At 44.4% G+C, this 27,488-nt stretch overlaps 1 protein-coding gene across 8 annotated transcripts in view; it reads left to right on the forward strand.

The window, feature by feature from the left end:
• The window catches only part of SUSD1 (sushi domain containing 1), a 226,011-nt gene that overhangs the window by 90,310 nt on the left and 108,213 nt on the right, over positions 1-27,488 (forward strand). For all 8 annotated transcript variants that reach the window (XM_087869474.1, XM_087869475.1, XM_087869476.1 and 5 more), the window contains 5 exons: positions 1,169-1,260; positions 2,187-2,373; positions 12,327-12,423; positions 15,923-16,181; positions 21,902-21,941. In XM_087869474.1, coding sequence (XP_087725600.1) covers positions 1,169-1,260; positions 2,187-2,373; positions 12,327-12,423; positions 15,923-16,181; positions 21,902-21,941 — 675 coding nt within the window. The remainder of the gene's footprint in view (positions 1-1,168; positions 1,261-2,186; positions 2,374-12,326; positions 12,424-15,922; positions 16,182-21,901; positions 21,942-27,488) is intronic.

Genomic DNA, 27,488 nt, shown 5'->3' on the forward strand with positions numbered 1-27,488 from the left:
TATTGGTTTTGAAAGTTTTGTAAACATAAGGTTCCTTGGGCCACTGCTACTTATCTCTAAAACCTTCTATACCCAATGGTGAGATCGCGTTATTCTGAATCACATGTACTTTCTTATCTACTCTGTCTTACAACATTTGAAGTGCAGCTTATGACCTGTGGAACAGGTTTCTGCTGGGCAAAGCCGCCCGATCTGTAAAGAAGGGTCACGTCTACCAACATGGCTTCATTCATGGGAACCTGTCAGGCCAGGCGCTTACCCAGCAAAGGCTTGGCTCCCGTGAGACTTCTTTTTTCCTGTGCTTTGGGAGTTGTCTTGATCATTTATTAATCATTGCTGGGTTGCTATGAAACCTCTTTTTTTTTTTAAGATTTATTTATTTATTTGAGAGAGAGAGAGAGAACTCGAGTGAGAAGAGGGGCAGAGGGAGAGAATTTCCAGCAGCCACCCAGACACCCTTGCTGTGAAGCTTATTAGCAAATCTTTTTCAGTTCTTCAAAGAGCCCTTCTCAATTCTCTGCTGAAGTGTTGCTCCCAGCTCAGAATTGGAAATTGATACTTATTTGTATAAAGGAGGTTGTCCAAGGCTGAGCTGCAGTTTTAGGTTAGTAGATGAGGGGAGTTTGTGGTGACTGGATTTAAGTAATTTTTAAGAGGGATCCTCTGCTTGGGTATCTTTTGATTTTCAGTCTTTTATCAGGACTGAGTTTACATAAATATAAAATGCTGCTAGCACTAATTTCTAAATTAAAATACTGCTGAAATCATCCTGTGTGTAGGATTTGATTAAAAGGTAGTATTTTTTGGGGGGAGGGTGCCTGGGTGGCACAGTTGGTTAAGCATTCGACTCTTGGTTTTGGCTCAGGTCGTGATCTCAGGGTTGTGGGATCGAGCCCCTCTTCAGGCTCCACGCTCTGCGTAAAAGACTCTGCCCTCTCTCTCGCTCTCTGCCCCTCCCCCCCCGCAAAAGTGCTCTCTTTCCCTCTCTCTCTCAAATAAATATTTTTTTTAAAAGGTAGTAATTTTTAAAAGATTTTATTTTTTAAGTAATCCCTACACCCAACATGGGGCTCTGACTCACAACCCCAAGATCAAGAGTTGCATGCTCTATGAAAGGTAGTATTTTTGTGTAGAGTGTAAGTTGATTTTTCATTCTTTCCCCCTGCAGTAAAACAGATCATCAGTAACATTTCAATATTTAATGAAACCTGCTTGAGATGGAGAAGTGCAAAGACAGCTGATATAGAGGAGATGTATTCAGTAAGTTTCCGAACATTACTCTATGTATAGATGTTGTCTAGTGTGGGAGGTTTCAAAAAATATCAGCAAAGCTAAAAATCTATATAGCTATTATCATCAATGGCAGATTTACAGTAAGAATTGTGAGCAAAGGCAAGAAAATGGGCCCTTTGACTACGTATTTGAGAAGAGAGACCTTGGGGATTGCTGAGTAAGCCGTGAGAGTTTCTTTGCACACATGGCCTGATGCAAAGCCAGTGTCCACACAGTATCCGTGGAAGGAACTCGTGGCTTTTGCCTGTGTGTGTGTGTCTCTTCAGACCAGTGTCTCTGACCAGGATCTGGACATGGTGTCTAGAGAGTCCAAGGGAACTTTCAAAGCTGTTGTGGTTGTGAGTAAGAAAGGTAAACACCATGGGATGAACTGCTATTAGAAGAAATTGAGTGGGCAGAGAAGTATGTGTGTTGGGCCAGGTGCTGGGATGTTACAGGAAAGTGTGGGGAATGTCAGAAGGGGGCGGGCAGAGGAGAAAAGCCCTGCCGAGCTTCATCCAGGCCAGCAAGGAGTATCCTCACTCAGGTCCTGCTTTGGAGAAGCCTTAGTTCAGATTGCTCATTTTCTTTCTAGGAGAGTGTTCTGTGGCCTTGCTCCTGCCCACAGACTTTTTTGCGTTGTGCATTGTAGATGTGAGAATAAGAACAAGAGCATTGTTAACCCTGGGGCCTCAGCCTTTTGTACTTCTTGCTTTAAGAATATTTTTATTGTCCTGATCTATTGTAATGACGGTGCTTAGGGTATGACGACTCTAAGATTTCCTTACTGTTCTGTTTCACTTTTTGAAGGATCTTTAGAGTCGAGAGCAAGATGGCTCCTGAGAAAGGGTAAGTATCCAGGCATTTGGAGCCTTCCACGCTAGCCTTTCACCTAGTGCACTTTTCTGTTTCAGTTCCACATTCGGGGCCAGAGATGGTATCAGAAGGAATTTGCCCAGGAAGTGATCTTTAATATCACTGCCAGCAGCCAGGCTCCTGAGATGTGCTTGGACCTGCGTCCGGGCACCAACTACAGTGTCAGCGTCCAGGCTTTGTCTTCTCAACGTCCTGTGGTCTTCTCCCTGACAACCCCGATTACAGGTAAATCTTGAATGGCAGCATTTGAATGAACCAAGTCCCCACAGAGCTGTAGGTGGGCCCAGATGAAGAGGAATGCGGTTGCTGCCTATCGTGGAGTGAACCTTAAGAGCGAGAGGATGAAAGGGTCCTATAGTTGTGACTTAGAAAGATAGTCGAGACAGAATATTAACACGAATTAATTCCTGGCTAGCGTGTACATGAGTGCTGGGTGCATTGCTTTGGGGTATTTGAAATATTTAACATATTTCATACCTAAAAGGAATTTTTTCTCATTACCATTTCTCAGGTACGTGTAATTGTCATTTTGTCACAAGAGTTGTGCCTCGACAGTTGGTTACTCTCAGGGAAAAAGGATTGGCAGTCTTGCTTTGGTCCCTCAGCAAATTCACTTTCCACTCATTTTCTCATCTCTCTTAAAATTTGGGATGCCGCCCCTCCCCCCGCTACCCCCCCCCACACTCTGTGCTAATACGCGGAGTATTAGCTTCTTGTTTCTGACTTCATTGAGCAATGAGAAGTAATCATGTGAGGACTTGCCTCTCCCAGGTCTCCCCTTGCTACCCACATGAAGAACCGTGTCTTCTGTCTTCTCTCTTGTCCCCACTCCTCAGGCGACCGCCATCCTCAGGTGCATTGGACCCCATTCTTTCCTGCCTAATCATCATGTCCCCCCAACAGAGAAATAGTCCCAATGCTGTGTGGGCTTGTCGTAGTATCTCCTTTTTAAAAATGAAAGCGAAGAAACAAGAAACATACTTCCTTTGATCCCATATTCCCTCCAGGTACTTCTTTCAGCGTCCCCTTTACAGTAAAACTCCTTAAAAGAAGTGCCTGTTATGTAAGCTCCACGCCCTTATGTCTTGTTCTCCCTTTCACTGGTTCCAGTCGGGGGCGTTGTCCCGTCTCAGCGCTGCTTTCCTGAAAGCGTCTCCATCTTACAAAATCCACTGGACAGTTTTGTTTGTATCTGATTTTCTTCCCCCCACAGCATTGGACATCCCCTCCTTCTTGAAACACCGCTTCTCTTGTCTTTTGGGTCCTCCTGCCTTGTGGGCTACTCCTCAGTCTTCCTTGCTGGCTCTGTCTTCTTTTATCGATGGCTTCCCTGCCTGCTTCTGTTCCTTTTTCATCATTCTACCCCTTCTGCTGAACCAGTCTCCTGGCTATAAATATTGCCTGTATGTGAAGGATTCCCAAATATGTAACCTAGTCCCAGACTCTCCCCTGAGCTCCACACTTGCATATCCGGTCATTTTTTAAACATCTCTTCATCATCTGGCAAGTCCAAGAGGATTTTGATTTCTCAACTTTTCTCTCACCTCCAAAGCCATTTTCCACCCAGGCTTCTCTTGTCTTCGGTATTGGCATTCCCAGTCACTCATTACTCAGGCCAAAAAGATTCTACCCCCTACCCCCGACCTCTAATCTGTTGACAAGCTCCATTGGTTTCTTTCCAAAATATATTCTGTATCCAGCCACTTCTCCCCACCTTCCCCTTCCCCGCAAAGCAGCCTTATCCAAGCCAGCCACCTCTTGCTTGGACTTCTGCAGTAGCTTTCTTATTGGTCTTTCTGCTTTCATGGGTGCCTTTCAGTACCCCCCCTCCACCAACCAAGTTACGGTGAAGACCATAACTTTAAAAAGATCACTCAGGCGTCAGAGTGATTTTTAAAAAAATGCATAGGATAACATGCCATCCCCAGCTGAAAACTGTCCCTTGGTGTTAGAATAGAACCCAGGTTCCTGACCCCCACCTTCCTCACTGACTGCATTTCCTCTAAGCATCTGCTGCCTCCCTGCCCTCCTTGCTGTTCCTCAGACGGGTCAAACCTGTTCGTGCTTCCAGGCCTTTCCATCTACTGTTTACTCTTCCTGGGGCGCTCTCTGCATGTGGCTTCTTTATAATCATCCGGGTCTCTGCTCAGATGTCCTTACCTTAGAGGAGCTCTCCCGGCCTGGCCTTGCAGAAATAACCCCTGTCTCCACTCCATCCCTCTCCAGCCACGTATCCTGTTTGAATTTCTTCACGGAACTTGTTGTCAGAACTTGCATTTTTTAATATACCTGTTTATTTTCTTTCTCCCCTCCAAAAATAGGAGCTCCTCAAAGGCAGAGATATAAAGAGTGCTGGCCCCTAGCACAAGCCCTGAGGGGCCCCTGGGTGCTATTGGTGTTGCGGGGATGCCTGGTTAGTGAAAAAAAGGCTCTCAAACAAAAGGAATTCACCAGCGTTTGGGCTGGAAAGAGAAGTAATGTTTGATTGGGCATTCCTCCCTATGGTGACTTCCTGAAATGAAAAGCTGTTTAGTTTCCTGCTCTTTGGTCCTTGCTGTGTTTTGGATGGTTTGCGTTGCTGATTCAAATTAGTGTATCATATTTTTTGAGTTGGGGAGGGGAGTTTCTTCTTGAGGAGACACTTATTTTCTACCTTGTTTTGTAGGCGCAATATAGCCCCAGCAGCTCAAGCGCCCTGTGCTCATGGCCGCCAGGGGACACTGTTGAGCTGTTTAAGTCTATTGAGACCCTTAGCTGAGCTCTTTGAGACAATGGCTGCATATTTTCCAACTCTACCCTAAAGAATTTGAGATTTTTAAAAAAAGTGTGAAAATTCAAGTTGTTACAATCTTCTAAAAGGGTAAAACCAACCAACCAAACAAGAAACCGCCCAAGCCCTCTCTTTCATAAAAGGGGAGAAAAGAGAGACTTGCATGTTGATATGAAGAGAGGTGTGCCTGATTGCCTAAGATATGGCTTTGTTTCAGTAAAATCGTGAACTCTTTAATTTTACCAGAAATATGAGGCAAGGGATTTGGGTCTGGAAAACGCAGCAGCTGATTTCCCAGAAGAGAAGTGAGTGGAATTTCCCTCCCGCATGTCTTACATTAAACTAAATCTTACTGATGGGAACAGGATGAAGGCAAGTGCTTTAAATATGTCGCTGACCTCAGAGGAGGGCTCAAGTTTTGGCATGTTGAGGGACAGAGGCAAGTGTCCCAGTGAGAATGGGAGAGCGAGCTGGTCAGAGGCAGGGTGAGACCAGATCCTCTCGCGGAGTCTCTGCCTCAGGGCTGACAGGCTTCCTCAGGTAGAGCCCAGTGAGCCGAATTCTTCAGAAGAGCTCCACCATTTCTACTCCCTTCAGGACAGAGTCAAGAGCAAACCTCCATCCTTCGTGTAAATCCAGAGTCAGAAGAGCCTTCCCCCGTCAGCTATGCTATTTTCTAGCCAACTCATAAAGCTGTTGGCAAAACTGTCTTCCCATAGGGAGTGAGAGAAAACCAGGGAGGGGAAGGTGGGGGGAGAGAGAGAAACAGAGCAGATGCGTACAGAAATGTCAAGCTAAACCACTGGTGTACACAACACGGTGATCTTTTGAGGCTGAATATTTATTATAGAATCAAGAATTCCGGGGGCGCCTGGTGGCTCAGTCGGTTAAGCATCTGCCTTCAGCTCAAGTCATGATCCCGGGGTCCTGGAATCGAGTCCTGCATCGGGCTCCCTGCTCCCTCCTCTCCCTCTGCCCCTGCTCGTGCTCTCTCTCTCGCTCACTCTCTCTCTCTCAAATAAACAAAATTAAAAAAAAATAAAAGTTTTAAAAAAAGAATCAAGAATGCTGGAGAAGAGGGAAGAAAAAAGTCAAGGAAACCATTCCTTCCCAAGTTTGCCTTCAGTACCAAGCCTGGCAACTTATCTGGGAAATTCCCCATCTCTGCCTGCATTCATGAGAAGAAGAAGAGAATGTACTTTTTCAGATGTTCAGCAAAGCAATTGAAAACACATGTGTGTCCCGAGCATTATCAGACTGTCCTCTTCATGGAGGAGGTATGTCCAGCTGGGGGAGCTTCGATTCCGCCTCCAGAATTAGGAGCCACAGCCCCTGCCTCTGATGCTTCCTCTTTGACTATTGGGCACCCCCAGGAAGGACCAAGTCTGCAGAGTTCTTCTGCAGGAGGAGTTCTTCTTCTTCCGTGGTTGGCGACCCACAGACCATCCAAAGATGGTGCGCTCCTGTGTCCTCTGAGAACCCTGTCTCCTTAGGCTGGTTCCAGGGTACCACATGTGTTCCGGCTGGGCCCCCTGGTTCCCAGGGCTGAAGCTGCAGTAGAGGTTGGGACAGGGACTGGCCTTCATCCCCGCTGTTTCCCTCTTTGTCCAGACTCTCTCAAAGCCTTTCATGAACACAGGTGTTTTGACATCTGGATATCTAATGTTGGATCAGGCCAGAAGGGAGGCTCACATGCCCTTCCACACCTCCATGGGACACCTACTGCTCTCATCCCCAACGATCTCCCAACTAGTGCAAATCAAACCCCAAATCCCCAAGTGAATGGCTACATGGGGTTGGATATCTCCCAGTTCCCCCACCGAAAACATCCACATCTGGGCCTTAGGCCCACACCGCAGAGGAAAATAGGCTGGATACCGTTATTTTCTTGTATTAATGTTAGCTTTTACAAAATACGAATGGGAATTTTTTTTTTTTTTTACATCATATGCCTAAAAACCAGAGATTCTGTGTGTGATAGGAGTGTGGGAAGGGCATGCTGTGACACAGCAATTTAATCCAGCAAATGTTTATTGACTTGTTATGCACAAAGACCTGGGCTAAGTGCTGAAGAGGGGATATAAAGATGAAAAGAGGATTATTCCCTCTCCCTGGAAGGCCAAGTCTCATAACTTCATCGATAGGGGAGATGTGGCCAGCCATGTGATAGCTGATGACTTATGGTGTAGCTACCATTTTTTCTACTGCTGTCAGTTTCAACTGATCATGCCTTCAGCATGGGGCATGGTCTATCTGGGGAGGTGCCAAGGATTAGAAAAGAACCATCACGGTGCCTTCATATGCACTCTGCACTTTATGTGGGTTAACTCCTTGCATTTACTTGAAGTTTATAGTATAAGGTTGGGACTTCTGTTAGTTTTGGTGCAGATACGATTTTCTATTTTTGGTTCTCTTTGTTCATTTTGGTATGTTTTAGAGGATTTTAACACATTTTCACTTACATTACCACTGTTCTCTTATTGATTTTAATAGTTTGTCTACATGAATGATATTACTCTTTTGTTATACAAATCATAATCCCCCATGCTATTTACTGTTTAGTTTTCTTGTCAATATTCTTTTCAACATTTGGACATTGTAAGTTTTCATGTAATCAGTTCTATTGATGCTTTTTTAGTTTCTGCCTCTGGTCATGCCAAGAAAAGCCTTCTCCACCCTGTAATTAGATGAATTCTTATTCTTTAATATTTTCTAATGCTCTTCTTCTTCTTTTTCTTTTCTCGTTAGCTAAGCACCCAGTGTGGGGTTTGAACTCACGACCCCAAGATCAAGAGTTGCATACTCTACCGACTGACCCAGCCAGGCGCCCCTCTAATGCTTCTTAATGGTTTTGCTTTGCACCTTTAAACGTAGACCCATTTGGAATTCATCTTGATATATGATATAAAGCTAAATTTACATGGGAATTTTTTCCCCCTAAATGATAAGCCAGTTTCCCTCCATGTTTGGAAAGACTGTCCATGTCATATGCTATATTCTCATTTACTTGTTTGGGTCTCTTTCTAGACTGTCTAGCATCTTCCGTTGCTTTCCCTGTCCTATGCTTGCACCTTACTATTTCAATTATTATAATTTTATACTATATTTAATATTTTGTTGGGCACATTCTCCTTCACTGCTTTCCTCCTTACTCTGCAGGGTTTTCTCACATGGCAGCCCCTCTATTTTCCTTTGCTGTTTGCTTCTAGTAGAGGATGGATATTGTCGACACCTAGGAATGATAATGAGGGTCACCATTCTGGGTCTTCCCGCACCTTACATACCCAGGGTGGAAGAGTTACACTCTCCGGCTCAGAAGCGACCCGTTTCTGGCCTTGGGTCTGATCTGGTTTAAATCAGGAATGAGGCTCATGGAAAGAAGAAAACACATCTGCCCAGGACACCAGTTTGGGGGATGGAGAACAGCACCCTGGAAATTAAGGTTATTTAACCTTGATATGTGGCTAAGAACTAGCCGGATGAAGTTCAGGCTTTGATATTAGAGAGAAAAAGTCACGGGTTTAAAAGACAAGGTGGGGAAGGCCTCAGAACAGAAAGCAGTCTGGAAGTCACATGTTGATGGAATCAGCTGGACAGCAGAAACAACAGCAGGCGCAGGGTGGGGGGGGGCAAGGGGGGGCCTTCCGGCTCCCTCTGTGGGCCCGCCTTCCACAAGCCCAGTGAGAACTTTGTTCTGCTTTGACCGAGGGCAGTGAGAAACGGGGTGGTTTTAAAATGTTAGCCAAGAGATTAGAAGAACTAGAATTATTAATCTCAGAGAAGAGCAAATAAAGGAAAATCTTAAAAGAACTAGAGGAGGGTTCTCACAGAGTGAACAGTAAATCTCCCTCTGGGCTGAAAACAGGAAGTGTGTGATAAAACCACTTACTCTACTGACGGCAAAACATCACAAATGAAAGGGCATTTCCATGTCAGCGTGAAGGGCTGAGGGCAGAACTTCTCAAACCAGAAGGGGCACATTCCCCTGGGGGACCTGGTAGGGGCTTTTCAAACCTCAGCCCCCTCTCCCCATCACCACTGCAGGAAGCTAGAGGCTGTCTTCCTGAGGGGTGTTGGGTACGGAATCTCTTGGAAACGGTGTAAACCTTCAACACCTTTTATGAGATGTAAGCAGGGGCCATTCCAGGCCACCGCCAAGGGTCCCTGGCAATCCCACAAGCTTATGGCAACCAGAGTTTATGTGACCATATCTGGGCAACTTTGGAAGAAATTCTAGACTTGGCAGTGTGTGATAGAGATTACTGGGGGCTCTCGCTCTTCCATTTGATATCAGATGCCTGGGCTTCCTGGTGGTCGTCCCTGAGCTCTCTGCTCGGGTGCCATTTTTGGTGCCCCTGGGCAGCTGTGGCCTCTCCTACTGACGACTGACTCCGTTTCGCCATCAGTTTGCTCCTGTCTGGACCTGTATTCTCACTGCCTGTTGGACAATTCCAGGAGCACGTCAGACTTATGAGGTCTAGAAGTGAGCTGCTTCTGAACTTCTCCCCGGAGACCTTGATGAATGACGTCATGACCGACTCAGCCACCAAAACCAAAGCCCAGATTCTTTCCCCTTCCTTGTCTTCCACCACATTCTGTTCTCTGCCCCCCCGAGTGTCTCTTCCATCTGCCCATTCTCCTCCATTCTCAGTCCATCCCTTGCTCCAGACCTCAGGCACTGCATAGGTAACTCAGTCTTGGACAACCTGTACTTTTGTTCTTTTCCAGTTCATCCCATGACCAGCTGTCTGAATTGTATTTCTAAAATCCACATCTGCTAAGACTCTGTTAATGACTTCCTGTTTCCAGGACCTCTGATCCGACCTATCCCCCCATCTCCCACTTGGTTGTGTGCCTCTCTGAGGCCGGGACTCCGCCTTCCAGCCCCCCTGAGCTATGTAGTAGGTCGGGCCGAGGTTCTGTCTCTGCCCGCTCTCCTACAGCCTGCCCCCGGCTACATGCATTTCTGCATCCGACGGTCTCTCTACCCCCTGCCCCTGGTCAGGTGTTCTTTCTCTGCACTCCGACAATGCCCCGTGTATGACTTTATCATAGCTCTAAGCACCATGTGTTTACAAAACTGTCTCCACTGTGAGACTTTGAACTCCTGGAGAGCAGGAACTGTGTCTTCCGTGGCTGTTTATCCCAGCCTCCCATGGTGCATGGTATATAAAGGTGGCTAATAAATGGGTTGGTTGGTGATGTATGATTAATATATTTGATAGAGCTTTTTTATGGAAGAATAATTGACATACAAATTGTATTAGTTTTAGGTATACGACATGATAATTTGATATTTACATACATTATGAAGTGGTCACCACAATAAATCCAGTCACCATCTGTCACCATACAGAGCTGTTAGAATATTATTGACTGTATTCCGTATGCTGTACACTACATCTCTGTGTCTTAGTTATTTTGAAACCAGATTTTAACTCTTAATCCCTTTCTCTTATTTTGTCCACCCCCAACCCCCACCCTCTGGCAACCATCATATTTGATAGTGCTTTAAAAAACTATCTAGGGGCACTTGGGTGGCTCAATCAGTTAAGTGTCTGCCTTCAGCTCAGGTCACAATCTCAGGGTCCTGGGATTGAGTCCCGCATGGGGCTCCCTGCTCAGTGGGGAACCTGCTTCTCCCTCTGCCTCTGCTGCTCCCCCTGCTTGTGCTCTCTCTCTGATAAATAAATACATCTTAAAAAAATTTTTTTTTAAATAAAAAACTAGGCAGTTAGGGACGCCTGGGTGGCTCAGTTGTTAAGCGTCTGCCTTCAGCTCAGGGCGTGATCCCAGGGTCCTGGGATCAAGCCCCACATCGGGCTCCCTGCTCTGCTGGGGGCCTGCTTCTTCCTCTCCCACTCCCCCTGCCTGTGTTCCCTCTCTCGCTGGCTGTCTCTCTCTCTGTCAAATAAATAAATAAATAAAATCTTAAAAAAAAAAAAAAAGATTCTCTCTTTTCCTCTCCCTCTGTCCCTCCCCCACCAAAAAACCCCACGAACTATCTAGGAAGGTATAAGTTTTTATTTATTATAATTTGGATTGGGAATTTCCACCCCAAGTCTATTTTCTTATTTATTTATTTATTTATTTATTCATTCATTCATTCATTTATTTATTTTTAAAAGATTTTTATTTGCGAGAGAGAGAGAGCATGAGCAGGGGGAGGGGCAGAGGGAGAGGGAGAAGCAGACTCCCCGCTGAGCAGGGAGCCCGACGTGGGGCTCGATCCCAGGACTCTGGGATCATGACCTGAGCTGAAGGCAGACACTTAACCAACTGAGCACCCAGGTGCCCCCAAGGCTATTTTCTAATTGGGTAAATAAAGTCTTGAGTGTTTCTTTTGGCCTCCTCGTCCTTAATTCACTATAGCAGATTTCAAGGCCAGGGTTGAGGGAGCACTCATATTTTTTTTTTATTTTTTTAAATTTAATTTAAATTCAATTAACATATAGTGTATTATTAGTTTTAGAGGTAGAGCTCAGCGATTCATCAGTCTTATATAATACTGGGGGTGGGTATTCATATTTTATTCTTTCTCTTCCTTTCTCCCTCTATAAATCTCATGCACCTGATAGCAATGTTGAGAAGAGTATATGAGATGAAGCCCGTGCGGGACACAGCCTAGTGCATCCGAGCTGTGGTACCCGTAAGGCACAATGGCGGCCGGCGCATTCATACTATGAACGTAACTACCAGTTAGATACTGGAACACTGGTGTCAGCCGATACAGTCCCCTCCCAGGAGAAAGTCTATTTGGGATATCTGGTTGCTGGGGAGAACAAAATCAGGACAAGAATGCTCTGTGACTGGAAAGAATCTAGAAGTTGGAAAAGCTGGTCTTCCTCACCAAAGAGGAGCCTGTCCAGCAAGTTAGCTGTCAGGCCTGCTGTGTGCAGCCTCTGTCAGCACTGGGGCATCACTTCTTTAAAAAAAAAAAAAAACAAAAAAAACTTTTATTGTGGTAAAATATATAAAATAAAATGTACCATTTTAACCATTTTCTGGCACAGAATTTATTGGTTAAGTCCATTCACAAGGTTGTAAACCATCACCACCCTCTGTTTCTAGAACCTTTTCATCACCCCAAACAGACACTCTGTTGATCAGTAAGCAACTAACTCCCCCTTGCCTACCTACCCTCGGTCCTCAGCAACCTCTAATCTACTTCTCTTTCTATGAATTTGTCTGTTCCAGATGTTGCATAGAAAAGAGCTCATCCTTCTAAGTCCGGCTTATCTCACGTAGCGTAATGTTGTCAGGATTCCTCCATGTGGTAGCAGGCGTCAGAAAATGCTCATCGCTTCTTATATTAAAACTTTCCTTTCGATGGCCCCATGAGGACCACTTCTGTCGTGCTTCCACACATTCTGATCACACCCTTTTCCTCTTTTCCACTTCTTTTTAGAGCCTCCGCTTCCGGAAGTAGACTTTGTCACGGTGCATGGAGGGCCTCTACCGCGTCTGAGGCTGAGGAAGGCCAAGGAGAAAAACGGACCCATCAGGTGGGTAGTGGCCCCTTTTCCCTGGTTGCCCGGTGGTTCTCATGGAGAGTCTTGGAAACTCTGGTTTGGTTGAGGAGGGGACCTCTTAGGTGCTGCACTTGAATCGTTGGGGCAGTGCAGTGAGGGCCCCTTGTGTTTGATTCCTTGGGCACAGACTGGGCCTTTCGTTCTAACCGGCATCCTTCCAAATGAATAGAGAGACTTCTAAGGGGCCAGAGACAGGCACTGGGCAGCGCAGCTCAACAAACGAAATCCCCTTCTTTGGCCACAGGAGAAGCATTGATGGTGTGTGACGTGTCAGGTGTTGATCCTTTACGCTCACCTCTTCACGTACGTCTCTCCGTGATGGTGGATCAGGAGTATCATTTCATTTAAAGATGATCTTTGGGTGTGTGGAGTGGATCTGAAAGGGCCATTTGGGTAATTCTCATAATTCGTTCACACATTGGGTTGTGGGCAGGACACTGTGTAGCTAATGACTGCTTCTGGGATTCCAGGTAGTATTAGGATGGAATTAATTCACCTGACTTGGAGAACTACATTGTGTGCCATTAAGCATTTTATTTACAGGGTCATGCTTGGATTGGGAAAGCAGAATTATTCTGGTTTTTTGTTGTTGTTGTTGGAAAGGAAGATAGAGGTTCCCTTGGAGAGATAAGCACCTTGCTCACAGGAATAAGGCAAGGACATGGCAATAGCCTTACTATCCTTGACCTAACCTTCATTGCCTTATGTCATTCTTGACCTGTTAGTCTAATGACCCTTCAGTACATTCAAGGTGAAAAAAATGTGAGATATTATAAAATTATAAAAAAGTCTGGATATATTACCTGTGTGTCCTTTTTTTTTTTTTTTTTAAGATTTTATTTATTTGAGAGGGAGCGAAACTGAGAGAGGTCACAGAGGGAGAAGGAGAAGCAGACTCACTCCTGAGCAGGGAGCCCGATGTGGGGCTCGATCCCAGCACCCTGGGATCATGACCTGAGCTGAAGGCAGACGCTTAACCAACTGAGCCACCCAGGTGCCCCCCCCTTTTTTTAAATTTTAAGTAGGCTTCGTGCCCAGCATGGAGCCCAGTGTGGAGCCCAGTGCGGGGCTTGAACTCATGACCGTGAGATCAAGACCTGAACTGAGACTGAGTCAAACACTTAACTGACCAAGTCACCCAGGCACTTCTGTGTGTCTCTTTATAATGAAACTTAGGCTTTTCCTGTCTTTCCAGTAGTTTAAGTGCACTAAGTTCTCAAAGGTCTTTCCAGGCATGGATATTGCCTACATTGTTCTGTTTCTTGGTTCCTGATGAGTTACTGGAAGGCACTGCCATTCTGTTGCTCTGAGGAGAACAGAAGTTATGATATCACTGTCTGAGAGAATATGCAAGAGCAAATGTGATATGTAGGCCAAATAATTACGTAAGGCAAAAAGAAAAGCCAAATGACAATCTATCCTTGTGGCTAATGTGCCCTCCAGTGCCTCCAAAACAGGAAGTGGAGATCTGTGAGTCATACTAGGGAGGGTGGCGGTGAGAAAGAGGGGAGAAGTCTTTCCAGAACAGTCATGTTCCAAACAGCCACAACTGCTTCCCTAACGTCATCAGGGTTAATTACCAATAGGCAAGTAGAGTGGTTTCCGCTCCCTGACTACCTGGTTTGAGCTGCGGGAGCAGCTTTGCCAGTGTGGGAGACAGGCCAGAGTCTGCTTTGTGCATTGTTTGGGGAGGGGGGCAGTGGCTTGGGGCACATGGTGGAACGGTACCCTGGGACCAAGGCTCCCCTCCTTAGCCTGGTGATCTCAGGTGAATGATGCAGCCTGTCCCTGGGCTCTCTTAATGCTAGTGTCTCCCCCACTCGCCAACTTATAGAATGATCTAAGTGCCTTTTCAGCAGTACCAATTCTCAGACTCCACTCTGGAGATTTCGATTCGGTAGGTCTGTGATGGGGGGCTGGAAATCTGTATAAGTATCAAGCAACTCAGGTGATTATGATCATGCTAACTGGGGAGACTGCTTTCTGCCCCATGAACGGAGCCTCTAATGTCCAGAACTGAAGGGGAGCCTTGCAGTTGCACTGGAACGCCACCATCTACATGGAAAGGCAGGACGGATTGGAAGAGGAGCTTGTTGGTGGCATGGAGCTTCTGCACCATTTACTCTTTTACCTGCAGCCACGGTTCACAGGGGTGTCTTCAAGTCGCCAGGAGAGTGTGTTGCTAGAAGCGTTCCCTTGGAGGCAGTGGATGCTTAGTTGATGTTCACCAGCGGTGGTGGCAGACCTCACCGCCCTGCAGGCTTTACCTTGTACCTTTTGTAGAAAGCTCTGCTGAACAGTGAGCCCAGACTTCGTGGAAATCAGGGCCCTGAGGTCACATAGGATGTTTGGGATGGAGACTTTCCAAGTCCCAGACCTACTGTGGTGGAGGGCTCCCTTTTCTTTAAGCTAGTGACTCACGGACTTTTAGGAAGCAAGAGATGGGGCATTAGGAATGTGGAACAGGAAGTGTATATTTACTAGTAAAATAGATTATGTGGCCTCATGGTTTGGAAATTACCCTCATTATCTTTGGTTCCAATGCATGTTTTTCCTCTTTACGGAAATGTCAACTCAAGAAACATTAGTGGGGAGTCAATCACAGCCAAAGAACTGGGTGAGGATTTGCAAGGATACGGGATAAGTCATTTAAATCCCTGCCGTCAGGCCTAATAGAGAAAGCAGATGTTCAGACATGGGCTCTTCTAGAGGCAGGAGAGAAGGATGGCAGGGAGGGGCTGAAAAAGGAGGCGTGATTCATTCTCCCTGCAGTTTTGTTCTTACACGTCCTTTCACGGACAGGTTTTGTATTTGGTGGGATAAACAATAACAAAACACGTGCAAAAGGATACTTGCTGGCTAGTGTGCTCCTCTTTCCACATGGGGGAACAGTTTCACAGTGTACACGAGACATTTTACCTTTCTGCCTGTATTTTGGGACATGGTCAGACTAGATTAACGCATGGTGACTTGGCGCTCCTCGCTTCTCATTGATTTCACACGAGCTTTGGTATCTGTGAACTGGAGGCAACGCAGATCACATGAGTTCCGTTTCAGGTTACCATGTGATTGGAGCCTTTTTGCAGACTTGGTACATTAACGCTTGTAGGCAGTCAGCCTCCATGTGACTGCTAAACCCTTTCCACAGCTGGGCTTGATTTGCCCCCGTGAAAACCACTGATGAGATCAGCTGCATGGCACGCAGTCCATCTGCGGTGGGAACTTGAGATCCCTCACATCGCGTCGTGGGGCATTAGCACTGTGGGTCCAAACTGGAGTTCCCTAAGGGTTGGAGCTGTCAGACTGGAAATCCCCCCAGGGGGCAAGGACTTTTTCTTGTCCAGTGTTGCATCTCCAGCACCCAGAAAAGTGTTTCTCTCATAGCAGGTGCTCAATAAATATGAATAATTGAATGAATGAATCTCCCAAGCAAGGGTCTGATAGATATTTTCTTTTTTCTTTTTTTTTCCAGCTCATATCAGGTGTTAGTGCTTCCCCTGGCCCTCCAAAGCACATTTTTTTGTGATTCTGAAAGGGCCACCTCATTCTTTAGCAACACTTCTGATGCTGAGGGATATGTAGCTGCAGAACTACTGGCCAGAGATGTTCCAGATGATGCCACGGAGATATCTCTTGGAGACAGGCTATACTATGGGAAGTACTATAATGCACCTTTGAAAAAAGGGAATGATTACTGCGTTATATTACGAATCACCAGTGAATGGAATAAGGTATACTTCTTTAAAAACTCGTGAATTCTCGGTTTTCTTCTTTGCGTGAAATGTTAATGTTCGAACATTTGTTTCCCTGGTATTTGGGATGGACACTGCATGTACTAACCATAAAAATGTGTTGAATACTTTGCCTGTATAAATGATGGGCAGGTGAGACCTTTAAGGAGGTTGATGGTCTGAATTTCCTGTGGGACCTGGTTGGATCTGTGCTTAGACTGACCTAGTTTTGGTTCTTCCTCTTAAGCTTCACGAATCTCCTCATCCTAATGCCCTGCTGAAGCCCGAGTTGAAGAGGAACGTCTAGATTTCTCTGTCACTTCCCTGTTCTCCTGCCAGGCTGCTGCCTCCCCCCACCCTCTCAGAAGCAGGAAGGAGAGGCCGCTGAATGTCAGCGCTGCCCTATTTACTGCTTCCATGACTTCCTCGGCCACACCCACCTCTCCTCATCCTTAGAAAGCCTATGTTATTCCAGTGGTGGTTCTTTCATGAGACACAGAACTATAGATTCATTGCATAATGAGTTAATATAGGGAGTGGGACAAGCAGAATAGCAAGAGCTGAATCAGTGAGTCAGGGGTGGAAGATCTGGAAAAACCATTGTGATGGTTGCCTCAGGAGAACTCAAAGTGTGATATAAATTCATATAGATTGGTAATGGAAACTAGAAGAAAATGATACTAATAGAAACATCTCTTGACTGATGAATTGGAGCCATCTTGAGTATAAGGTTCTTTATTTATTTATTCATTTGCTCATTCATTCATTCATCCATTCATTTTGAGTATAAGGTTCATTATTCATTCATTCATTCATCTTGAGTATAAGGTTCATTATTTATTTATTCATTTACTCATTCATCTTGAGTATAGGTTCATCATTCATTCATTCATCTTGAGTATAAGGTTCATTATTTATTCATTCACTCCATTCATTCATTCATCTTGAGTATAAGGTGATTGATTGATTGATTGCCCAACACAGGGCTTGAACTCACAACCCTGAGGTCAAGACCTCAGCTGAGATCAACGGTCGGACACGTAAGTGACTAAGCCAGCCAGACGCCCCCATTCCATACTTAAAACTGATACGTACCCTGTTAAATTCTGTAGTGGACAGAAGTCTAATGTGCCATTATCATGCTTGATAGTAAACCAGTGGTTACTTTTAAGAATGTGTGCAAGTAGCAAAGAGATTTGGTAGTATTTTGTGACAATAATGTAGGAATTAAGAATTGGCTGCCTAAAGCCCAGAATATACTTCCCTGAGCTTGTTTAGAAGGTGTTTATGAGTTAGACAGGGCCTTCTTGGTAGAAGCTTACCTAGAGACCCTGCCTTGGCATTTCTAGCCACACACATAGCACTAGCAGTACCATATGAATACAGTTTAGGGAGTGCTCAGAGAGCAGCTGTCCCAGACTGAGATTTTGGTCTAAGAGGTACATTAGGACCCATGGGCTGCCATAACAAAATACCCTAGGCTGGGTGGCCTAAACCACAGAAATGTATTTCTCATAGCTTTGGAAACTGGGAAGTCCAAGATTAAGGTACCAGCTGATTTGGTTCCCTGGCAAGGCCCTCTTCCTGGCTTTCAGACAGCGGCCTTCTTGCTGTGTCCTCACATGGTAGAAAGCATGAAGTCTAGCTCTGGTCAGTCTTCTTCATCTTATATGGACACTAATCCCATCATGGAGTCTCCACCCTCATGACCTCACCTGAATCTAATTACTTTCCAAAGGCCCTACTCCCAAGTATCATCATATTGGGGGCTAGGTCTTCAATATATGAACTTTGGGTGACTCAAACATTCAATCCATAATGCAGATAATTGAGAGTTTAGGATAAGCATCCTAGTTTATAGGAAACTTTTCCATGATGTCATTGATACTTCTTTTTCATATAGCTTAGCAGAACATGTGCTTGGTCTTTGGGATGCTCAGGAGATGAAGGGGTTTTGAAAAAATTTATAATGGGACTTGCATTTTTTAATTGCAATTACTTTCCCTGTGGTTTCAAATCTATTAGTCACATTAAAATTAGTAGCGAACCATTTATTTTTCTTTTTTAAACAGCTTGATGGAGACAATTCACATACATATTAATCACCCATTTAAAGTATATAATTTATAGCGTAAGGAATATAGTTAATGATATGGTGATAGTGATGTAATGGGACAGATGGTAGTTACATTTGTGGTGAACATAGCATCTTTTATAAACTTGTCAAATTACTAAGTTGTACACCTGAAACTAATGTAACATTGCATGTCAACTACACTCATATAAAAACTTTTTAAAAATAAAAATGGTTAAGATGGTGAAAAAAAGGGGCACCTGGGTGGTACAGCAGTTAAGCGTCTGCCTTCGGCTCAGGGCGTGATCCCGGCATTCTGGGATCGAGCCCCGCGTCAGGCTCCTCCGCTATGAGCCTGCTCCTTCCTCTCCCACTCCCCCTGCTTGTGTTCTCTCTCTCGCTGGCTGTCTCTATCTCTGTCGAATAAATAAATAAAAAATCTTAAAAAAAAAAAGATGGTGAAAAAAAATAAAATATACAAATCAGTGGTTTTTAGTGTATTCAGAAGGTGGTACTGTCTTCTTACGACTGTTGTATTTCACTTAGCCTCATGTCCTCAAAGTTCACCCATGGTGTAGCATAGTGGCAGAATTTCTTCCCTTTTTAGTATTCTGTGTGTATACACCACATTATGTTTAGCCATTCATCTGTGGATGGATACTTGGGTTGCTTCCACCTTTGGGCTATTTTGAATAAGGCTTCTATGAACATGGGTGTAAAAATATCTCTTTGAGTCCCTGATCTCAATTCTTTGGGGCATTTACAGTTGGAATTGTTGGGTCATATGATAATTCTCTTTGTATTTTTTTGGAGAACTGCCACACTATTTTCCACAGCAGTGGCCCCATATTACATTCTCACCGACAGTGCATAAGGGTTCCATTTTCTCCACATCCTCCCCAAGACCCGCTGTTTTCTGTCTTGATAATGGGCCTCCTAATGGATGTGAGATGGTATCTCACTGTGGTTTTGGCTTCCATTTCTCTAATGATTAGCGATGTTGAGCATCTTTTCATGTGCTTTTGACAACTTGTGTATCCTCTTTGGTAAAATGGTTATTCAAGTCCTTTGCCCATTTTTAAATTGAGTTATTTATTTCTTTGTTCTTCGGTATTAGGAATTCTCTATATATTCTAGATATTAATCCCTTATGAGATTTGCAATGTGCAAATATTTTTTTCCATTCCAAGGGTTGCCTTTTTTACTCTCTTGATAAGTGTCCTTTGATGTACAAAAGGTCTTAATTTTTTTTGAATGTTCCAACTTTCTTTGTTTTTTAATTCCAGTATAATTAACATGCAGCGTTAAATTAGTTTCAAGTGTACAATATAGTGAGTGAACAATTCTATATATTACTCAGTGCTCATTGTGATACATGTCCTCTTAATCCCCTTCATTTATTTCACTCATCCCCTACCCTCAACCACCAGTTTGTTCTCTATATTTAAGAGTCTGTTTTTTTGTTTCTCTTTTTTAAATTTGTTTTGTTTCTTCAATTTCACATATGAGCGAAGTCATATGGTATTTGTCTTTCTCTGACTGACTTATTTCACTTAGCATTATACTCTCTGGGTCCATTCATGTCATTGCAAATGGCAAGATGTCATTCCTTTTTATGGCTGAATAATATTCTGTTATATATATATATATATATATATATATATATATATATATATATATATATATATATATATACCACATCTCCTCTATCCGTTCACCTGTCCATGGACATGTGAGTTGCTTCCATATCTTGGCTACAGTAAGTAATGCTGCAGTAAATGTAGGGGTGCATGTATCTTTCCAATTCAGTGTTGTCCTCTTCTTTGGGTAAATAGCCAGCAGTGACATTACTGGATCCTGGTTAGTTCTATTTGTAATTTTTTGAGGACCCTCCATACTGTTCTCCACAAAGGCCACACCAGTTTGCATCCCATTAACAGTGCACGAGGGTTCTTTTTTCTTCACATCCTCAAAAGTTCTTAATTTTGATGAAGTCCAGTTTGTTTCTTTGATTTTGCTGCCCATGCCTTTGATGTCACGTCCAAGAAATCGTTGCTAAATCCAATTTGCTGAAGGTTTTTCTCTATGTTTTCTTCTGTTCTGGGTCTTATATTTGGATCTGATCTGAGTTAATTTTTGTATGTGGTTTTCGGTCAGGGTCCCACTTCATCCTTTTGCATGTGGATATCTAGTTTTCCCAGCACCATTTGTGGAAAAGATTTCCTTTACCCATTGAATGTCCTTGGCCACCCTTTTCAAAAATTATTTGACATATGCAGGAGTTTATCTCTGGGCTCTCTATACTACTGGATGGGTCTGTATGTCTGTCTTTATGACAACTCCACATTGTTTTGATTACTTTGGCTTTGTAGTAAAATTTGACACCAGGAAGTTTGTTTTCCGATTCTCCCTGTTTGTTTTTCCTTCTGTGTATCTGTCCCAGTAAATAGCATCACCATGCTCCCAGTTGCTAAGACAGAAATCAAGGAATAATTCTCATCTCTTCCCTCTTTATCTTCTTGTCTAGTGCATCATCAGATTCTGACAATTCTATCACGTTCATGCCATGTAAAATCATCCTTTCCTCTCCTTCATCACCATGTTTAGCCTTTGACATCTCTTGCCTTCACATCAATTTTCTAACTCATCTTCGTGTCTCTTATTCTGTCTCTTTGCTCCGTACAACTGCCAGAATGAGTTTCATCAAGTGTAAGTCTGGTCATGACATGCTATTTTAATGAGCTTCCTTCTTCACCTGGCCCCACCAATTTCTCTCCTTCAGTGCACTCAGTTCCCTAGTACCCACCTTACTCCTTGAGGTCCCTTTCACTGGTTATTCTTGGATATGATTTTCCACTAGATGCCCTTGATGCACTTAGCTTCAAGGCAAAATTTAATCACATTCAAGAGCTTATGGCCATTTCAAGCTTTCCCCAGCGTTTTTCAGTGTAAAAATATTTTTTTTTCAATTTTTAATAAAACCAGACTACCCAAGATTATCACTTGAAAGAGAATCTCCTTTTGAAGTTGGAGGGATCTTTCTCTGACCCCTGCTATTTGGTTGCCTCTGGGGAACATTTTGCTGAGTAATCCCAGCGTTCCTAACAGACAAATATGCATGCAATAACTGGATGAGAAGGAGAAAGGTATCTCATTCCAATGAGTTTGTGGGTCGTGGCCAGATAAGTATCATCTAGACATGTGAAGTATAATTATTTACCAGGACTTCCCATAGCCTTGCCTAGCACATGCATCACTGTCACTGTCACATCCCTGTCACGTGGATGGGACCTTAGAATCTTTTTCAACATCGTTTGTAGGCAGTCAATGCCAGTAGCACAGAACTGGCAAGGGGAGTGAAACTCATTGCCATTTCGATTGTTTACCCATAGTGTGTGCATTCTGAGATCTATTGAGAAGCTACTGAATTGGTCCCTAGGGTCACTTCCGTCCCTGCTACCCATGCCAGTCTCTCGAATACTTAGTGACCACATGGCTCAATTATAAGATGTTAGAACTAGATGAGGATATTTTAATCCAAATTAAGAGGGAAAAAAAGCCCACTAAACTTTCCAGGCTAAAATGTATTATTTAAACTGAGGGTCTGTGCTGCCTCATTCAATGTGTTGCTGGTTTCTCTTTATAGGTGAGAAGATGTTCCTGTGCAGTTTGGGCTCATGTGAAAGGTAAAACCATTTTCTGCCTAAGCATCCTGTCCTTCTTTCTCCTGTCCAGGCTGCAGCATCAAGTTTATGTGAATGAGATTTCTTTTTAAGTTGTCACAGGGGACAGAAACCCAAACCCATCTCATACTAGCTTAAGTGAAAAGCCATGGCTGAAAAGGATGGTGGGTGGAGAGCTTATGGACCTAGCCCCAAGGGGCATCACCAGGATTCCAGGAACTGACACTTGGGTCTCGATGCCATGAGTGGGACACTCTGTCTTTGTCTCTGCTCTCTTGTTTCTGAGTTGGCTTCATTTTCTTCTACAGTAGAGCCACATGATGGAGAGGGATGGGCACCAGCTGCCCGGTTTAGCAACTTCAGTGGGAACAGAGGTTTTTCAATTCAGGGAAAGAATCTTTCCATCCGTGGGATGACTAGTACCCCTCCAAAGGTACTGTGTGCAATGAACAGCCTACCTTGGATTTTGGGCTTACTCATATGGCTGTTTGGGGGCAGATCAGTGTGATGGACAGCCATACCAGGGTTGCATTCAGAGGTGGACATGATCCCTATCAGGAAAAGAGGCACAGAAAAACATGCTGGCGGACCAGTACAAAGAGCCACAAGAGCCCACTACTTTCAGCCACTTAGCTGCTTAGCATGTGCACACACACGTATACTTTTTTAAAAAAAGATTATTTATTTTAGAGAGAGTGCAGGGTGGGGAGGGGCAGAGGGAGAGGGAGAGAGAGTCCTAAGCAGACTCCATGCTGAGCTGGGAGCCTGACACGGGGCTCCATCCCATGATCCTGAGATCATGACCCCAGACGAAACCAAGAGTTGGGCGCCCAACTGACTGTACCACCCAGGTGCCCCACATATACTTTTAGGAAAAACACCCTCCGTTATGGAAGAATTATCCTCCGTACCACCAAAAGTGGAGCTCGATTGGAAGACAACTTAAAGGTGGGTCTGTTACTGCACCCAGCTCCAAGACCAGGATTCCTGGCAATGGTCCATGCCTCTTGATCCAATGCAGATGGACTCCTCATGATCCGTTAGTAATCGGTGACTAGATGCCAAATGTAAGCATTCTCAAGCCACAGTCTGTAACATGAAAGGGGAGACTGGCTAAGCACCACAAGCACTTTCATTTAGAAAGGAAGAAAAGATAAAGTGTGATGCAGTGGACAGAGGGCCCAGAACAATGACCACATCCTGCTGGCTGGGAAAAGCAAGCATCCCCTGGCCTGGCAGCAGAGTGAGTCACTTGGTCACTTAGTTGGGCCGCCTCAGTCTTTTCCTGGGAAAGCACCCTATCCCTCTGCTCTGAAGCTGTCTGTGCATCAGATGCAGCAGGGAGGAGCTCCGCGGGGTGCTCTACAGCCTCAAACTTCTTCCTTGTGCAGGCAATTGGCCAGGTGGGAGAACTGCCTCGGGGATTGAGCAATCGCAGCTCTGTGGTTGCCAGACGTGGGATTTCCCTGGCAGTACATTTCTTTAAACCAACAGGCAACCAGCCAGTAGATTTGATTCCCAGGAATTCCATGAGTTTGTAGCTAATACCAGAAATCTTGTCAAGTTTATGACCTTTGAATCTGGACCTTTTCTTTGTGGTTTATGAGTCCTAGCAACAGCCTGAGGAATTTTGCTCTTAGCTTGGAGTATCAGTTTAACCCCTTACATCCTGCCCCTTACCTTAGAGCAGCATGAAACAATAGGCTGGGGTAGTAAGGAAGTGCCCACATAACCCTGCTTCCAGAAGGATTCCAACAAAGGGCACTTTACAATGGGGGATCTGTTACCTTGTCAGTAGAAGGTGCTTAGCAGGAAATGATTGGGAGGGACCTGGAGAATTAGGCTTCCTTCATTTGTCTGCTTATCTTCTAATCTTATTTCCCATCTTTTTTATCTCTTCTCACACCAACTTCAATAAGAGCAGAAGACATGGTTTTTCTACTGGGCAAGGCATATTACCTGACCATACGCCATCTTGGATTGTGGTTGCCAGGCGGCAAGGGTCTCCCCCACCCCACCCCTCCACTTTCTTGAGATAGAACTTACATAACATTGAGTTTAATGTGTACAGCATGATGATTTGATTTGTACTGCAAAATGATGACCAAAATAAGGTTAGTTAACACCTCCATCACCTCACATAATTACTGTGTATATATTTGTACATGTGTGAACATTTAAGATCTACTCTCCTAGCAACTTTCAGTCATATAATACAGTATTGTTAATTATAGTTACCATGTTGCACATTAGATACCCAGTACTTATTCATTTTATAACTGGAAGTTGACCAACATCTTGGCCAACATCTCCCTATTTCTCTCCACCCCCCAGACCCTGGCAACTACCGCTCTACTTTTTATTTCTATATAGAGTTCAACCTTTTTAGATTCCACATATAACTATGATCATATAGTATTTGTCTCTCTCTGTCTGACTTATTTTACTTAGCATAGCTAGTGAGGCTCTCCCTTCACAGAGCTGTGGGCTATTACACTGATGTGTGTGGATAGGCTAAGCTTCCTGTCTTGGAATTTAAGTGAAGGCCACAAGAAACAACCACATGTTCCAACATTTGGAAATTTTTCAGCCAATGCACTCCCTGAGGCTCTAAGGGTGGGAATGCAGTTCCCACAAAGAAAAGAGGTGCTTTTATCAGAAGAATGGAGATGTGCAAGCCTCTTGGACAGGCACAGAAATAGCTTCCAGAATCCACTGCGTTCAGCAGCTGTTTGGTATGATTAGCAAACACTCGAACTGGGTGGAAGAAACGGCCAAAGATCTGGCTACCGTGATGAAGTTAACAGGAAGGATTTTGCTTTGGAAATATCCAAGTGGCTTTTGGTAGTGCCTTCTTTACCCTCTCAGCCTAAGAACCAGTGTTGAAAGAGAGCTCAAACCTTTGAATTCCAACTATTGGAAGGCTCTGGAGGTCGTAGAGAAGTCCACTGTTTTTTGACACGCTGAAGGCACTTCTGACATAAATAGCTACATGTTGTGCCCTTACCTCTGGCTGTCCCCTTTTGCAAAAATGTTGGAGCCTGCCATCTCAGAAAGTAATTTGGAGAGAACTAGGATCCAGATTAGTCCTGAACTTGTTCCAGTTCATCTGTGCCAAGCCACTGCCCCATTCTCACCTTTGCCCTGTGACGAATTCTGCTATTTACTTTATGCAGATTGCCTCTAAAAGAGTTTTGTGATGACTGCCAGGGAACCAGCCGTTGGTTTGAGGGGAAATGCAGAGGCCTGGGCTTCCTTGCTTGAGCCTTGCTACTCATCAGCCGAGTGTCTTTGCAATTATATTTAACTTGGCTGGTTCTCAACTGCCTCTTACAGAGATCTCTCAGATCCCTTCCAGCCACAAAGTACTGACTCTTTGATTTCTTGAGTCACAAGGAAAGGTCATTTGATATGTGTAAGAGGATCACAAACCGTATTCATGGTACACTCTTCAGTCATGGGGTGAAACCCCTGAGTCATTAGTGACTACTCCCGTTTCCCTTTCAGCCCACATTTTACACCTAGGGTGTGCCCATCTCATATCTGGGTTCACCCCCTGAGCATAGGCCTTTATGCCTGTAGCATAGACAACTGGCAGCGCCTCCTTTCTCCTCTCCCACCAGGGGCTCCTTACTCACTCCAGCCTACACATCTGACTCATATTTCTAAACTGCAGTGCTGATTTGATTATTTCCCCTGATGGTTCTTCCAGAGTTCTCCATTATGTTTGAGACTGGTTTCTAAGGCTTCAGTTTGACATCAGCATACCCTTCTAGTTGCCTCTCGTCTTCTCCGTTCAAAGTGATGTGTCAGCTCTTCTCTGGTTATGGTCCTTGCTTACTTTCCTTAATGTCTTTGTTTATACAATTACCTATTTATTTCTACCTGGATTGCCCTATAACCTTCCTGTAATCTCTGTTTATTAGCTTATTACAATCCCACCTGTTCGTCAAGGTTAAAATCAAATGCCGTGTCCTCCCTGAAGCATTTTTTATTTCCTCAGTGGGGCAGGATCTCTCTTTCTCCCTCCCTCTCTTTAGCCATTCTGCCATGCTCTAGGACAGCTGGTGCCCTTGTCTTCTCTTACTGGATTTCATACCCCTGAGGGAGAGCATTTGAAGAACGGGACTAGTACCTGGCACACACAGGTGCCAGATCAGAATTTAGTGAATTGGTTTGGAGGATTACTGGTCAACCAGCAGTAGAGTCGGATGAAAAATGAAGCACAGTCAGTGCAATACTTAAGTGAGCCAGAGAAGATGTATGTCAAGATACAAGCCTAGCGTGTACGTGTTTGCGTATGCTGTGCACCTGTATGTATACACACATATACAAACACACACACGCATACTTCAAACCTTCATATTGTGGTTGGGAGAATTAGGATATGGCCTCACAAATTCCTGGCCGCTGGTATACGTGCACCTTCTCTCAGTTACTCATTCAAAGGCTATTCTAAGTGTTGCTGGGAAAGAATTCGAAGATGTAATTAAGGTCCCAAGTAGGAAGATTATCCAGATGCACCTGACCTTTACATGAGCCCTTTAAATTTGGACCTAGAGGTCAGAAATGGGAGATTGGAGATTCAAAGGGCAAGATGGATCTGACATAAATAAGGGTCTTTCCTGCTGTCTTTGAAGGTGGAGGGAACCACATGGCAGGAATGTGGGTGGCCAGTAGGAGCTGAGTGGCCGATGGCTGACAGCCAGTAAGAATATGGGGACCTCAGTCCTACAACTGCATAGAATTTGGAAACAAATTCTTCCCCAGAGGCTCCAGAGGGAAATGCAGCCCACTGGACACATTGATTTCAACCTTGGAAGACGCTGAGCAGAGGAGCCAGTCACAATGTGCCTGAACTCCTGGCCCACAGAACTTTGAGCTTATGAGTAGGGGGCTAGCTGCTAAGTTTATGGTGATTTGTTAAACTGCAATAGAAAATGAATTCAAAAATGTTGCTGCTGCATCAGGTGTTATGTATTTCTACATTAATCTCCTACTTTGATCTCCTTTGTCATCTCCCACTCTGCCTGGAACTCAAGTGAGGAGACCTTAGGATAGCAGAGAGGAATTTAACACACTAACTGGATGTCACGGTGCAAATTATTTGTGCCTTTTGGAGAACAGGATTATCGCTTTCAGGAAGTGACCCTGCTCGTATAAATCCATGAAAAAATGTCCACAGCCACAGGAAGTTCTCAAGCCGTCCAGAAGCTTGAGATTAGGCATGGAGTCTTTCTAACTTGCTCTTTAGCACCTGTAATATTTGCATTAGTGGGAGAGTTAAAAGATAAGCCCAGAGAGGCCCTGTCACACCTCATGAACGCTATACCTCCTCTGGGAGCCACCCTGAAAAGAACGGCAGCGTTTAACCTAATGGATTTACTCTCTCCAAGAATGAGTCACTGCGAATCTGTGATATAACACATGATTCACTCGAGTTTCCAAAAGAATATTCTACACATGATTCAGATTAAAAATAAGCATGATTTTATAGCATGAAACCATGAAAGGGAGGGTAACCAGAAGACGGCAAAGCTCTAAAAAATG

The sequence above is a fragment of the Ursus americanus genome, chromosome 18, assembly GCF_024610735.1.
Source record: "Ursus americanus isolate L20-20 chromosome 18, mUrsAme1.1.p, whole genome shotgun sequence".
NCBI lineage: Eukaryota > Metazoa > Chordata > Mammalia > Carnivora > Ursidae > Ursus > Ursus americanus.